We start from the raw sequence: 16,651 nt of genomic DNA, 5'->3' as shown, positions 1-16,651 counted from the left end.
AAAAAATATTAAATTAAATCTCATTATTGGTGATTCACTTTTTTTTAATAATGAAAATGATAAACAAAATAATTTTCAATTTTAAAACTATATCCACTCCATCCCACTCCATAATGAAAAATAAAAATAAATTATGAACAATATAACTAAGTCTACAAATTAATGTAATAATTAAGAATATTAAGTAGCCACTTTTAATTGATTATTTGTTAAACCAATTATTAATGAATCAAATGGAATTATCATCAAATAATATTAATAGCTATACCTAGCTAAATGTATCAGTTATTCTTTAATAACCCAGCGAGATATTTCTGGCTAACTATACCTTTTGGATGTATTACCGTTTCAATAGTACCATTACCAAGTACCCAAATTGAATTGCAATTCTGTAGCGAAGCTGCATGATGTGCAACAACAAAAACAGTACAATGTGGAAAGTATGTTCTTAATAATTCATGTACTGGCACATAAGATCTCGCACTTGTTTGATCCTCAAAAGTATCTGGAGGTGGCTCATCAACAAGAATTAATCTATAATCTCTTGCATTTACTACAAGTCTTGCCAATGACAAATATCTAAGTTGAGAATCTGATAAATATCTTGCAACCAGACTCGTTATAGAATCATGGCAATCATCACTATTTAAATCATTTTTTTTCCTTTTATTATTTTCTACAGTTGTTGAAGTTGTTATATTTGTATCTGGAACTAAAACAGTATCCAACATTTTTCCACCTGGTAATGACCGTATTGTACCAGATAAGCAACAAATACGTAAAGCTTCCCATAAATCTTCTGAAGATCTCTGACCCTCTGGATCTAGAAAATCACGAACTGTCCAACCTTTTAAAATCAAAGGAACTTGAGGAAGAACTCCAACAATCTTTCTTTTGGTCGAAGATGGCATTTGGTTTATAGGTACTCCATCCAAGTATATATTTCCTTTTGTTGTTGGTATAAATCCAAAAAGTGCCATAATAAAAGTCGATTTTCCACTTCCTGATCTACCCACTATTCCGATATGATCATTTGGGCCTGCAAATTCATTAATATTTTTTAAAGTTGGTGGATAATAAATCTTATTTAAATCTGAACAAGATTGAACTTCATCTTGAATTTTCGATGATGAAGCTCTTAATTCATTTACTTTATAATCTGGACGACGATATCTCACTTCCAAATCTGATATTAAGATACCTTGTCTTGTATCAGGTATTGCTGAGTCTTCTAATATTGTTTGTGGATGAGCTTTATTATCTTCATCAAGTAAATGTACGTATTCATAAATACGTCCAACTGAACACATATCCTTCTCTAAACTTATTAATCTAAAAATTATCTCATTAATATTTTCAGCAAAGCTTATTGTATAAGTTAAAGGCAAAGCCAAAATTGCTTTATATGATGGGGATATTATACCAATTATTGATACTATTAATGTTAAAGGAGCTGTTAAAAGCTGCATGCGCAAGCCCGCCCATTGGCATGCACAATGTTGAAGAAATCTTGCTCTTTGAAGCTTTTCAACAAAACTTGCACATTTATCCAAATAAACTCTTTCAGCATCAAATGCTCTGATGATTGCTCCTCCACTTAAGCATTCTGAAAATATACTACATAATGGTGAAAGAGCTAATAATGCGCATCTTTGTGCATCTCTATATGTCAATAAAAGCCTATCCCCAATATATCTCAGTATGAAAATTATTAAAATAACCTCAAACGGTAAAGTAAGTGGAACTATAAATGAAACATATGAAATATTGAATAATAGTGAAATTAATGGTAAAATTACTGCTGTAACTCTTCTTATTGTACAGTTATCAATTGCAAGCATATCAGAACTGAATCTACTTAAAATCTTACCAACTGAATTGATATAAAAAAACCAAAATGGTGCATATACAATCTTATTAAGAAAGATTTCATGAGATTTTTTTGCAGCTTCAATACCACCAATAGCTTCACCAATATATATAATTAAACTTATAATACTTTCAATTAATACTGCCAAAGTAGCATTAAAACAGAATCTATAAAGATATGATTCTGAAATTTGAATCTGACTTGATCTGCTTACATATAACAGCTCAAGAATTTTATCAATAATAACTTTTATTACACATCCTAAAGTAAAAACAATCATCCATTTTGGTCCAATCAATTTAAAGTACCAATAATAAGATGAAAATGAAAATCTGCTCCTTATATTATTATTCTGACCCTTAAATTCTTCACCTTCTCTGGAACTTAAAAGCTCAGTAAATTGGTTATCAGTATTATTTGAATCATCATTTAAATTTAAAGATACTAATTCAATACCTTTAAAATATGGTGTATTTGGAACAAGATCATCTCCAACCAATTCTTGATCTAGTAATATATTTCTCGATTCTTTAAGATAATCAGAATAAGATCCACTCCATTCTACTTTACCATCGTTTAATACACAAACATTAAATTTGAATCCACTGTAATTCAAAGATTCATAAAATGATGAGTTATTATCGATTGGTGATGAATTTGAGCATGACTTGGGTGTTGTTGATAAATTCTGCTCATTTGAACAAGAAAGGGAATTACTATTCATATTATCAATCAAATTCTTTTCATTATTATATAAATGCTGAATATTTGCCATATAATGATGAAGGCTATCAATACTTATTGTAACAATAGAAGAAACTGTTAATAAAAGTCCATTTGGTCCAAATAATCGATTAAATATTTGGAATCCAACTTTTGGATCAACACTGACAAATACATCATCAAATAAATAAAGTAAAGACTCAAATTGTTGAGGATTTTCAGAATCTATATAAAACTTGTTCATAGAAAAGGCTGAATATCTTATTGGAAGAGAATATAAAGCTCTAGCTAAAGAAATTCTAGCTCTTTGTCCACCACTTAATGAACATCCACCTTCATCTACAACTCTAAGATCACCACGTTGCCAAGATGAAAAGTCTTCTTTAAGTTGGCAGCAATCAACAATTAGTTCATATTTTTCACGATTCCATTCTCTTCCAAGTAAAATTGCTGATCTAATACTACCACTAGGAATCCATGGAAGTTGTGGTGAATAAGATATAATGGAATTTGTTTCTCTTGGTCTAACATAAATATTTGATGCTGATGGTCTAATTTCATTAAGTATTGCTTTAATAAGAGAAGATTTTCCACAGCCTGGTTCTCCTACAAGGAAAATACATTCTCTTAATTTTAATGATATATTTATATTTCTTAAAGTTGATTTTGTGTAAGAATCATTATATGGTTTATTATTCCAAGTAAATACACCATTTTCAATTAAAACCATTAAATTTAAAGGAAAATTATTATTTGAAAAATCAGAATTCATATTTGTATTATATATACCTGGTAAATGTGATGATTCTTCATCATCGTCTTCTTCATCTTCATCATCTATTCTACCATAAGATTCTCTTCCAATAAGAGAAGTTGTTTCTGATATGTTTATGTGTTTTGAAACAGAAGATGATACTGAAACTATGGCAAATTCAGATATTGATGAAGATATATTTGAAGATGAAATTCCATTATTTAAATTGGAGAATTTATTATTTCCATTATTATTATTATTATTATTATTATCATTACTATTATTATTATGGTTATTATTAATATTATTATTATCATAATTATAATTCATTTTAATGGAATCATTAAGTCTAAAGTGATTAATACTACTATTATTATTAATATTATTATTCTTATTGAATTTTGACCTATTATTATCACTGGAGTACTTTCTTCTTTCAATTGGATGTTTTGCAATGAAATTTTCATATCTTTGAATAGAAACAATACCTTCAATAATATTCGTTGGAAGACTTCTAATTTTGGATGAAAGTTGCATGAGTATTTGAAGTGAAGAAGCACCTGTATATGCAAAATTACTTTTATCATCAGAATAATATATTAAATAAAAAGTTGATAAAATAAAGAGTATATATTGTGAATAAACTTTTAAATGATAATCAATAAAAGCAGCAATTCGACTATATATAAATCTTCTTTTATTCCAATAAAGTTCTTCTTCTCTAGATTTAGTAACTCTAGAGATAGCAACATCTTCTAAACCAGTAAGTCTAACAAATCTCATATCACTAAGAATTTCATGACATCTATCAATTCTTTTATCTCTATTAACCATAAAAGGTTCTTTATTAAATGCACCAATAATTTCAAATAAGAAACTTAATCCAAACATAATACAAAAAGATAATAAAGTTGGTAAAGCTGAAGAACTTCCAAGTACTTTTGATAATACATACCATGACATAATTAATTTGATTGGTAATGATAATAAATCCACAAATACACCAAAAAATATTTCAATAGCAGCAGCATCACCAATTATTAAATTAAATATATTTGATGATTCATTTGCAGCATTACTATTAGAAAATTTTACTTCATTTTGTCTTAATAGAAGAGATTTTCTACAAGATGAAGGTTTTTTTGAAGATTCTATCATAAAAGTAGTAGATAAAGGTAATTCTGGATACATTTCTTTATGTCTAATAACTCGATCAAGTGCAATCCATATAAGTGAACCTTCAATTCGAACACAAAGTCTAGACACAATTATTCTTGAATGACAGTCAAAGAATGATTTGAATAATACAGTTAAAAACATATATAATGAAGAGATGATTGCATTAATAGTTGAAGAAGAGGTTGAAAAATATGATAAAAAAATAGATGATAGAATGACCAATATATCGAAACATAATCTGAGTAAAAGAGCTTCAAGTGTTGGTCTCCAGAGTGTTTTAATAAGAGGTCTATAAATACAAAATCTTTCATTTCTATATATTGATCTCTTTTCTTCATCTTCTATAGCTGAAGATAATTTACTAACCCAATAATCAAGTTTATCATTTTCAAATAATTCTGGGAGATCATTAATAGAATTAATTCTTGGTTTATTAATATGAAGAAGATATGGATTAATGAAACCAAAAGCAGAAGAATTCCACAATTTTGTCAAATATGACCTGAAACTCATTATATTATATTTCTATGAGGAGTTGAGATTTCTGCCTCAATAGAATATTTTGTAATTTTGGATTCCAAATATTATTATTTATAACTTATCACTTTTTCTGCCAATCCTTACCTATTCAGAATATTAAATTATTATTATCAGGCATTGACACGGGACGCCATCCATTTTAAATAATTCAACGATATATATATTTGCCTTATAAATTATAATATATATGGCCAAGCCCCAAGTTGGCGCGCGCGCCAAGTAGGGTATCGGAGTTATATACATAAATAGTTTAATTAACTTTGAAGGAGTAAAGAGCTTTTTTTTTTTTTTAAATTTAGTTGAATTGAAGGAGGATTTTGTCATGCAAAAATGGTGAGAAAAAAAATCATCATCTAAAAAAAGAATTGTCGGGTTGTATATATATTTATATAATATTAAGTACAAGAATAAGATTAATTAATATAATGATTGAAAGAAAAATATGGAAAGTAATATGTAGAAAATAAATCAACAAAAAAATGAACTTTGAAACTAATAATTATTGTTATTATTATTGAATAATAGATATCAGAATTCTTTAAAAAATTAACAAATGTTTTTAAATGGTTTACAAGAATTTAAAAAATTAATAGAATTATTAAATAATTAAAGGGAATAAGAAATTGAAAAAAAAATTTGCATGTATTTGCATGCATGCAAATATAAATGAAATTACGTATTGAAATAATAATTTAAAAAAAAAAAAAGTTATTGGGAATCATACTAATATTTTATATTGATTATTTTAAATCACTTAGTTCATTCCAAATATAATTATTAGGCAATTCTCCAAATTGTTTATATATAACTTTATGAAGCTGGTTATTTTTAATAATCCAAAAAATGTCACAATTATCGAAAATACCAATATCATGAGTAATAATTAAAGAAGGACAATGTTTGAAGGTGGAATTAATGATATTATGAATAGATGGAGTTTCAAATGTTTTATTATTATATGAAAAAGTAACGTTATATGGAGGTTCATCAATAAGTAATAATTGATATTTTAATGGTGATATGATAAATTGAATAAAAGATAGGTACCTAATTTGAGAATTTGATAATATTATTGTATTATGTATGGATTGATTTCTTTGAAAATTATGATCAAAATTATAATCATTAGAATCTTGTGAAATTATGATAGTTTCTAACTTTAAAGGAAGTAAGAGAATGAAATCCAATAATTTAATCTTATTTAAAGCTTCTAGTATAAGATGATCAGAATATTGAGAAAAAGGGTCTAATAAAGATCTAATTGTATAACCATCCATAAAAAGATTTTCTTGAGGAAGTAATGCAATAAGCTGATTTTTATTCTTAATATTATTAATTTTAACATTATTAAGTAAAATAGTTCCATTTGTTTGTAAATGTAAACCCATAATTGAATTAATAAGAGATGATTTACCTGATCCAGTTCTTCCAATAATACCGATTATATTTCCTGGATATGCTTTTAAAATACCATTAATTAATAATAAAGTTTCAAATTTTAAGTTATCGATAGATTCTTTATTAAATTCTCTTGAAATAGAGAAATAATTCAAAGTAGAAATTTGTAAATCTTTGATAATTAAGCCTTGTTGATTATAAGAATCTTGTAGAATATGATTTTCTGGAAAAATAGGTACAATATTAACAAGAGTACTAAAATGATTCATATGTTCAATATCATTTGAATTAAATTGAGGAGGTAATTGTTCTTGATTATTGTTATATTCTTCGATATAAAAATTTTGCTCATTTTTTTGTATATATTCATTTAACAATGTAAAAGTTTCAATGTAATTTTTAATCCTTTCAACTGAACACATTTCTTTCTCTAATTGTACGAATTTATATATTAAGGAAGAAATAGATTCTGCAATAGAAAGGAAATAATATATACAAATAAATACTGAGCTTGACTGACTTTGAAATCCTAACTGAATTAATATAATATTTAATATAATCCCAACAGGAGTCATTGCAATATTCATCCAAAATCCTGCCCATTGAGTTGAAGCAAGCTGTATATATCTAACCTTAATATATAAATCAATATTTTCACTAGCTTGACTTCTAAGCATTTCTTGTTTTCTAAGCATTGCAATTGTTAAACCTCCAAGCTGTGTTCCAGAAAATATTCCACATATTGAGGAAAAAAGAGATATTGAAAACCTCTGATATTCCCTATAAGATGAAATAAATTTGAGACATATTGGTTTTATAATAAGCATTATCCATATAAGAAAAAATGGCGTAAAATAAGGAAATGTATATACAATAAATATTGTCTGACCTATGATTGTCAATACTGGTGCTAAACTGGAAACAATTGACTTCACAATACATGTATCTATAATCAACATATCACCCCCAATCCTATTCAATATAATATGTATTGGTATTATATTTGGTATTTTTATTAATAAAGAGTCGAATATACTTTTATAAATTTCATTGGCGCCAAAAGTGCATGCAATCGCCTCTAAAATAAAGACTAACCCGCCAAAAGTCAAGCTGAGACCAGTAGAAAGAGAATATAATAGAAGAAATCTTTTAAGGGTGTGTGCATGCGTTGAATTTCCAGTAAAAAGCAATTCACTAAGTCTTTCAAGTGCTGATTTGGAAAGTAATATAAACATGATAATAATAATGATTGGCCTTCCAACTTTAGAGAGATACCAATTATAGCTATTTAGGGAAATATGTCCTTTATTGACAACTTTTTCTTTAAATGAATTAATAGTAGAGGAATTATTATTAGAAATAAGTTTGTCAGATTCTGTGTTTTGGCGGGAAATTTCTGGATAATTATTAAAATTCATTGTATAAGAATTATTTTGAACATTATAGATTGGATCAGAGTGTATATGATTAGGGTTTTTTGGGGAGAAGATCATATGATGATGGTCATTATTAACAAGAGTATCAATACGAGTATCTGTAAGAATAGATTCAAAATCATTAATGAGAACTTGTTGAGGGATTTTGAAAGAATTTGGTGAATAATTAAAATGATCAATGCATAAATAATGAAAGGAATTGTATAGATTCAATGAGGGTTTAGAATCTAAAGTAGAGGAGTATTTAAGGAAGTTGGTGAGTGATCTTTGGTCAATTGTGATAATTACTGAAGAATTTGAGAGAATTCCATTGCTATTAAAGAGATTGTAAAAGAGTTTATTAGCAACAAAATGATCCAAATTAGAGAATATATCATCAAAAATAAACAAAGGACAATATTTCGATTTAGAATTTGAATCCATACTAGAGAAAAAGAAGTAAAGAGTTCTTGCAATACATATTCTGGTTTTTTGTCCTTTACTTAAAATACTCCCTCCTTCGTCAATTTGTTTTAAATCTCCCTCTTTCCATTGTTGAAAGTCTGTTACTAAGTTGCAGCATTCAATAATTCTCATATAGCGATCTTCAATATACTCTGATCCAAATAATATTATTGATCTTACAGTACCAGAAGGTATCCATGGTATTTGTGAAACGTATCCTATTGGTAGATTATTTAAAAGATAATAGTTATAGTAAAAATGCCCATATTCATGTTCATTCATATTATTCAAAAGAAGATTTTCATTTAATAGTATTTTTTGAATGAATGTAGTTTTTCCAGATCCTGATTCTCCAATCACAAAAACCTTTTCTCCTTTTTTAATTTGCACTGATAAATCCTTAAAATGATCATCAGCAATAACTGATCTCAAGTCTACCTCATCTGCTAACAGTTTTGTATTCTCGTTTTTGTCCTCATCGCTTTTATCTTGCTCATTTTTGTCTTCCTCCTCCTTTTTGTCATTATTAGCTATGGATTCATTCGATACCTTGTTTAGTTCAATAAATCTCGATCCTTTAAAATCAAGAATAACGTCCTTGTCGCATTCTTTCTTGTTCTTCAAGTTCTTAAATTCAGCCTTAAACCACTTTTCATCAATCTCAGTGTTCTTTAAGAACTCTTGAAATCTTTTAAAGGAAATAAATCCCTCTATCATATTAGAAGGAAGTCCTCTAATGGAAGAAACTGTGAAAAATATGTTTAATACTGTAACTCCTGTTGGGCCAAGACTCTTTAAAGATTTATTCTCAAATTTTGAATAGTCATTTATCACTTTTGATATATAAGATATAAAAAGAACCAATTGAGAAATTGCTTGTACATGATAATCCAAAAAGGTACCGATTTGAATTAGTATTAATCTTAATCTATTATAAAATGTCTCCATTCTTCTAATCTCAAAAATCTGATTCTTAATCTTAGTTTCTTGTCCAAGCAACCATATTTGAGTAATCTGTCTAAGCATTTCATGAGTTTTTGAAATTCTTATATCACGATACCTCATAAAAGGAGCTTTAAATAACGAACCAATAATCTGAAGAAAAAAACCCAATGAGAAAACTATTAAAAATGTTAATACAGCACTTGTTGCCACTGATCCTACATGTTCTTTTAATAAAATCCAAGTTAAAAGAAATCTTATTGGAAATATTAATAAATCTAAAGTTGATGTTATTAAATTTGGAAAACTTGAACAATCTGCCAAAACTATATTCATTATATTCGAAGAACTTGCATTCTTTAATCTCTCAGTACCCTTTAAACCTTTCTCATCTTTTATTCTCCACTTCTCACTATTATATGAATAAAACAATCTTGAATAAGATAACCTCAATAGAAAAGCTTCAATACCAAAAGCTAATTTCCCACTATGAAATCTATTTTGAGATTCAAATATAAGGCGGGCCAAATATATCATTATTGCTTTCACTCCAAAACTTGCATTCTCTCTAGGAGTCTCAGATTTCATAAAACTGGTTAAATAACTTGAAAATATAAATGATATCAAAACATTTCCTATCTTTAATAAAGTTACTCCTAAAATTGCTTGCCATTTTGCTTCAATAATTCTCCTTAACAGATTTTCTGAGTTTATCACGCCATTATTCAATAAACTCTCAGTATTAATATATGATTCATTTACATACTCATCCAGATATTCTCCTTCTAATTCTAAAATTGTCTTCTTTTTAAAAAGTATCCTTTCACAAAAATATGGAGTTACCCAAAAGAATGAAATCTTTTGAAATATTTTTTTTGTTTTATTAAAAAATCCATTATTACAATACTTTGCCTCTTCTAAACATGAAGATTCTTTCATATTTAACTGTGTGAGTATTATCTTCTTCATTAAACTAAATAAATAAATTCCACATTATAGAAAGAATAAAACTTTTAAACATCTATCAAGACGTTCTGATAAATTGTTCAATAATTTAGTTTTTATTTCCACCCCAAATCTTGCAAATCCTCTAGATTCTCTTCTTCGCAAATAATAGATGCAAATTTATGCTTTTCTGCTATTACATAGATAAGAAAAATTCCTGTGTATAGTATCGATTTTCTATTTGTATCAATCAACCTTATATTACTTAGTTCATACGCAATTTTAACTTTTTCCGCTTTTTTTTTTTCTTTTGGATTTTTTTCTTTTTTTTTTTACGTTAATCTTTGACTATAACTCTGCAAAAAAGGCGCCAAATTCCGGTACCCTCATTAAAAATGCTGGTATTGGGAGAAAAACAAAAAAAAAAAAATAAAGAAATTTAGGTGTGAAAATATAATTATAAAACCAACTATATATAGGACAAAAATGAAGATTTGTCTATCTCAATATTTTCTCATATATTAACAATAAGGATCAATATGTTCAATAACAATAATATATTAAATCAGTACTATTACATTAGTTTTGATTAAGCAAATCTTCAATATCACTTTTGTTCAGTATTTTTACTTGCTTCAAACTCCACACATTCAGTTTCTGCAGTTTGAAAAAGCTGTAACATTTGATCCTGAGAAAAATTTGAATTCAAATCAGTCTCGAATAATATCCTTCCTTTTCCCAGTACCCATACTTTTTTACAATTTTGTAAAGATGCTGCATGATGAGCAACTACAAAAACTGTACAGTGAGGGAAATACTGTCTTAATAATTGATGTATAGGTACATAATCAATAGTATCTTCTTGAAATACATCAGGTGGGGGCTCATCAACTAGAATTAATCTGTAGTTCTTTGCATTCAAAACTAATCTTGCTAATGATAAATATCTTAATTGAGAATCTGATAAATATCTCTCATCGTCTGGAGTCTCAGAATGACTTGAATTTATACAGTCAGTCATCTTTGATTTTTGTTCTGTCTTGCTTGAATTCTCTGAAATATTATTATTATTATTATTACTATTATATGTAGAACCTGAACTATTATCAGGTACTATTACAGCATCAAGCATCTTTCCACCTGGTAACGACCTAATTAAACTTGATAAACCACATAAATTAAGAGCATCCCAAATATCATCCTTTGAAAATTTCTGGTATGGATCTAAAAAGTTGCGAACTGTCCAACCCTTCAGAATTAAAGGTACCTGAGGAAGAATACCTATCAATTTATTTCTATCTTCATTACTCATTTGATCGATTGGAATATTATCTAAAAATACTCTGCCACTAGTTATTGGAACTAAACCTAAAATTGCTTGTAAAAATGTTGATTTACCACTACCTGTTCTGCCTATTACTCCAATATGTTCGTTTGGACCAGTACAAGCATTCATCTTATTAATTGCTGGAGGGAAGTAAATCTCATCAGGATTATCTGCTGGATTACTATTCGGACGTCTATATCTAACCTCTAAATCAATGATCTTTACACCACTTCTTATATTTTCTATATTCTTCTCTTGTTTTTCTATATCTTCAACCTTACATGGAGAAGAAAATGGTAAATTATAAATCTTCTCCTTATTCAAAATCTCATAATATTGATGTAACCTCTCCACAGAAATCATCTCTTTCTCCATATTTACATATGATGTTATTGTCATACCAATATTTGAAGCAATTGATTCTGAGTAATATAATGCTATACCAACAATACCAGCTCCTGGGCCTGATCCTAATCTTGTATTCATATTGGATGTCTGATTTTCTAATAAAGTATCTGATGGACTATAAAAGAAATCAGAAATTAAAGCGGTGAAAAAGTTTGAAGACATTGCTGTTAATGGAAAAGTTAAAAGTTGAGTTCTTAAAGAAGACCATTCTTTTGAACATAGTTGCATAAATTTAGCTCTTTGAACCATATCAATAATCTCGGTACCCTGTAACATATAATGATCTTGAGCACGAAAAGCCCTAATTATTGGTCCTCCACTCATTGCTTCAGAAAATACTCCACATAATGGCGAATATAATACAAGGCACATTCTCTGAAGTTCACGGGAAGATCTTGAAAAATATCTTGCAACTGCATAATAAATACCCAATCCAATCATTGGAAAAAGAAATACTACTGAAGGTTCTGCTGATACTACTACAATACATTGAAATAAAACATTCATTGCTCCAACTAAAACCGTAGCAATCTTCATTATTGGGATATTATCTACCATAAGTAGATCTGTACTGAATCTACTAAGAACTCTACCAACAGGGTTAGAATCAAAAAAGTTTAATGGAGCATTTAAAACATCAACCAATAAATTATCATGGATTTCTATGGCTGCTTTAATACCACAAATTGCTTCTCCAATAAAAACCATTGAGCTCACTGCTAATTGTATTAGTGCTAAAATAATATAAATTAATGCAAACTTTTTACCCTCAAAAATGGACTTATCAACATCAGTAAGAGGAGCTCTTGAAGTATATGAACCCATATAGTAATCGGTACCTTTATCAAACATAGTTTTTGAATAACATAATATAAGTAATGCTATAGTCCAACTCCATTTAAGCTTTGAAAAGTACCAATAATAAGTCTTCTTTGAAACCATACCAGTAACTCTTCCCTCTTTTTCCATAACCTTTCTTAAAGTCTCACATTTAGTTGAAGGATTCATAGATAGATACATTGTATTATTATTCGTTGTAGTGTCATATTTATTATTATTATTATAAGAAAAATCATCATCATTACTAAACTCCTCAGAATGAGGTACATTATCTTTATTAGTAATATCCAAATTTATACATCTCCAATCTGAAAGATATGATTGGTACGTTCCAAAGAATTGAGGAGAGCCATCATCTAAAACAAGAATCTTTGGATTGAAATCCTTAAGTAGTTTACTAGTACTCATTAAGAATGATAGAATTGTATGATCAATAGATAATATAGTAGCAACTTTTCTTAATAATCCATTTTTACCAAATAATTTTTTAAAGATTGTTTTACTAACTCCAGGATCCAAGCTTACAAAAATATCATCAAGTAGATATAAAATAGAATCTTGAGAAGAAGGTAAGCTGGAGATTGATAGATTACTATTATTGTAAGATGAGCTTTCAGATACTATTATAGGTTCTGATAAAGGAGAAGATTCTTGATTATAAAATAAATAATCAGGAAGAGAATATAAAGCTCTAGCTAAACAAATCCTAGCTCTTTGTCCTCCACTTAATGAACAACCTCCTTCATCAACAATTCTTAAGTCTCCATCTTGCCAGGATTTAAAATCTTGATTAAGCTGACAACAATCTAATATAACATCATATTTAAGCTGATTAAGAGGTCTACCAAATAGAATGATATTTTTGATACTTCCATTAGGAATCCAAGGTATCTGAGATGCATAAGCTATAGGACTTTTAGTTTCTCTTGGTTGAACATAAGTTAAGCCACTTTCTTGAACAATTTCATCTAATACAGCATTCATTAGAGAAGTTTTTCCACTTCCTGGTGATCCAACAACAATAATAGTTTCCCCAAGAGATAATGATAAGTTAATATTCTTCAATTTAAATCTTGTATCAGAGTTATTTGAAGCAGAAGTTGTACTGAACTCATAATTTCGATTAAGTAGATGAGTATGTTCATTAGCTGTATCATTATTATACTTATTTCTTTTACGTGTTTCTTTATTCCAAGTATATGATGAATTTCTCATAACAACAACATCCCTACTGGTTACACCTTTTAGATTGGCTAGATGATTACCTTTATTGCTAGTAGTATATCTTGAATAGATATTTGAATTTGTATGATGATCAAAATGCCCAATAATAGAATCTTCTGGAGCTTCTTTATCAGAGATAGATGATAAGGTTTGATATCTAAGGGAGAAAAGTCTTGTAGAATCAGGAGAACTTGTATTTTCTCTATCATCAGTAATTAGCCTAGAATTTGCAATATTTCTGGTATCATCAAGAGAATTGGCGCCAGAATTATGCATGCATGCATGTTCAATAGGAGTAGGGGTTTTTATATTAGGTGAAAGATCATGGAAATTGTTGGATGTAATGGAGTGTGAATCACAATGTCTGAGATCAAGAGGTCTAGATCTAAGGAATGATTGGAATCTATTGAATGAAATAAGTGCTTCAATAGTGGCAAAAGAATACATGGATAAATTTCTGCAAGGACCAAGTAAGGAGAACAATACTTTTAGAGTAGTAACTCCAACAGAGGCTGGAATAACGAGAGGGACATTATGTTCCCTAGAGTATTGAATTCCTTTATATACTGCAAGTAAGAATAGAACAAGTTGAGCAATTCCAGACATTTGATATCCAATCCAATTACCAATTAAAGATAATGTATTACGAATTTTGTTAGCTTTCATTTCAACTTGTCTACATTTCATGACTCTATCAGTAGCAATATTTTGATACCCCATCATTTGTAAAGTTCTGACTTCACTAAGAACTTCATGGCATCTATCAATACGTTTATCTCTAGCTGACATGAAAGGCGCTTTATAAGTTGATGCAATAATTTGGCATGTAAATGATATGACTAAGAATACAATTAATGTAAAGATTCCAACTATGGTTGTAGAGGATCCAAGAGAATCTTTGAGTACAAAATATGCAATAATAAGTCTGAAAGGGAAAATAAAGCATTCAATTGCATTAATAAGGAATCCTTCAACAGCTAATGTATCAACAACGATAAGATTAAATACATTTGATGATATAACAGCCTCACTATCTTGGATTCCTCTAGACTCTGCATGGCGTAGAATAATGGATTTTCGTGCAGACTTTCCAATAGCAGATTCTTCAAATGATATTGCAGAAGTCTTCCAATGGACAACTCTTCTAAAAGTCATAGAAATTAATGAAGCTTGTATTCTCAAGCTAACTCTTCCACACCAATAACTATATTGAGTTTCCACAAGTATCTTGAGTAATGTAAGTATAATAAATACACTTCCCATATAGTAGTTATTTTTGTTATTATCAAAATTATTTTTATTTGAAGAATCAGGTTCTAAGCTTGAAACAAAACTTCTTAAAGATAATGTAGCTAATGTTTGTAAAACATCAAAAAAGACTTTCAAGAGTAGAACCATAAGGCATTGAAGCCAAAAAACCTTAATTAAAGGCTTATATATTCTTAAACTTTTTCCTTTAAGTTTACTGATTCTTTCTTCTTGATTGACAGCTTTTTCTAAATAATTAGTCCATATTGGAATGTCATCATTTGCAGGTAGACGAGGGAGATCATCAGTGTTAACTCCTGGTCCTAAGAACTTAGACATCCAAGGTGATAACCAAGTAAAAAATAGCTTACTCCATAGGGTATTACCCCCAGCAAATTCAATATTTTTTTTATTGAATTTCATATCAATATTTCAAAATAAATTAAATTTCAATCAAAACTTCAATTCTTTTGTTCTTTATTGAATATTCATTATTTTATTTGATAATTGTGATGTTTATTAATTTGTTGTATTTTGACAAGTATTCAATCTAAAACAACTTCTAATTAAATAAAGATAAAAATCTATGATTAAATTAGCATGTCATTTTAGCTCTAAACAGTGTCTTTTGATAGCTTCTATTGGCTAAGCATATTAAGAGACTAGTTGATCCTCTTGAGCTTTTTCAACCAAATACTTTAATAACTTTTTTCTACTAGCTAAATAATTTCGAAGCAATGCCCGCCAAAATTATTGACCTAATACGCTTTTCCACTATCTGGGTATCTACGCGCGCCGTCTACTTTAGACCTATTGTCAGAAATTTACTAGGAATAATATAATGATTAATAGATCAGATACTTAAAGGAGTAGGAAGTTTTTTAAAGAATATATTCTATTAATTTAATTATTTTTTTTAGAGGACAAAAATATGAATATCATTTTAATAAAATAATATGTATTTGTATAAATACTAAAAAGATTTGTTAAAATAATGGAATAAATATTAAACGAATTATTAATATGATTACTTTATAATTTTGAAATTTGATATCAGTTCATGTATAATTGAACTTTTAATGTTTATTATATGAAAGAAACATTAATGTTATTTTGCTGTATTTATGAAGTACTTTTATTTTCTTTTTTTTTTAGATGGGGTATAAAATTTAATCAAGAATATTTTTCTAATAAGAGGAAAAAAAAGTCTGAATACTTATGATTAGTAAACTCTAAATTTCGAATCCTTCACATTNTAACCCAATTATTTACCTAACATAGCTACCCAAATATTCATCTACAATTCTAGAAATAAATTAAAATAAACCTATTCAAATTAATTAAATTAAACTATTTTTACATAAATTTTCTTT

At 28.0% G+C, this 16,651-nt stretch overlaps 1 protein-coding gene across 1 annotated transcript; it reads right to left on the bottom strand.

Annotated features, from left to right (window-relative positions):
• Window positions 1–10,838: 10,838 nt before the first annotated feature.
• Window positions 10,839–15,701, bottom strand: Chro.20017 (hypothetical protein). The annotated part of the gene is made up of 1 exon (XM_661946.1): window positions 10,839–15,701. The coding sequence occupies one exon, from the start codon at window positions 15,699–15,701 to the stop codon at window positions 10,839–10,841; it is 4,863 nt and encodes a 1,620-aa protein (XP_667038.1).
• Between the last annotated feature and the right edge of the window lie 950 nt (window positions 15,702–16,651).

This window comes from Cryptosporidium hominis (genome assembly GCF_000006425.1).
Source record: "Cryptosporidium hominis TU502 chromosome 2 CHRO012003, whole genome shotgun sequence".
Taxonomy (NCBI): Eukaryota; Apicomplexa; class Conoidasida; order Eucoccidiorida; family Cryptosporidiidae; genus Cryptosporidium; species Cryptosporidium hominis.
This window is presented reverse-complemented; position numbering and strand designations above follow the sequence as displayed.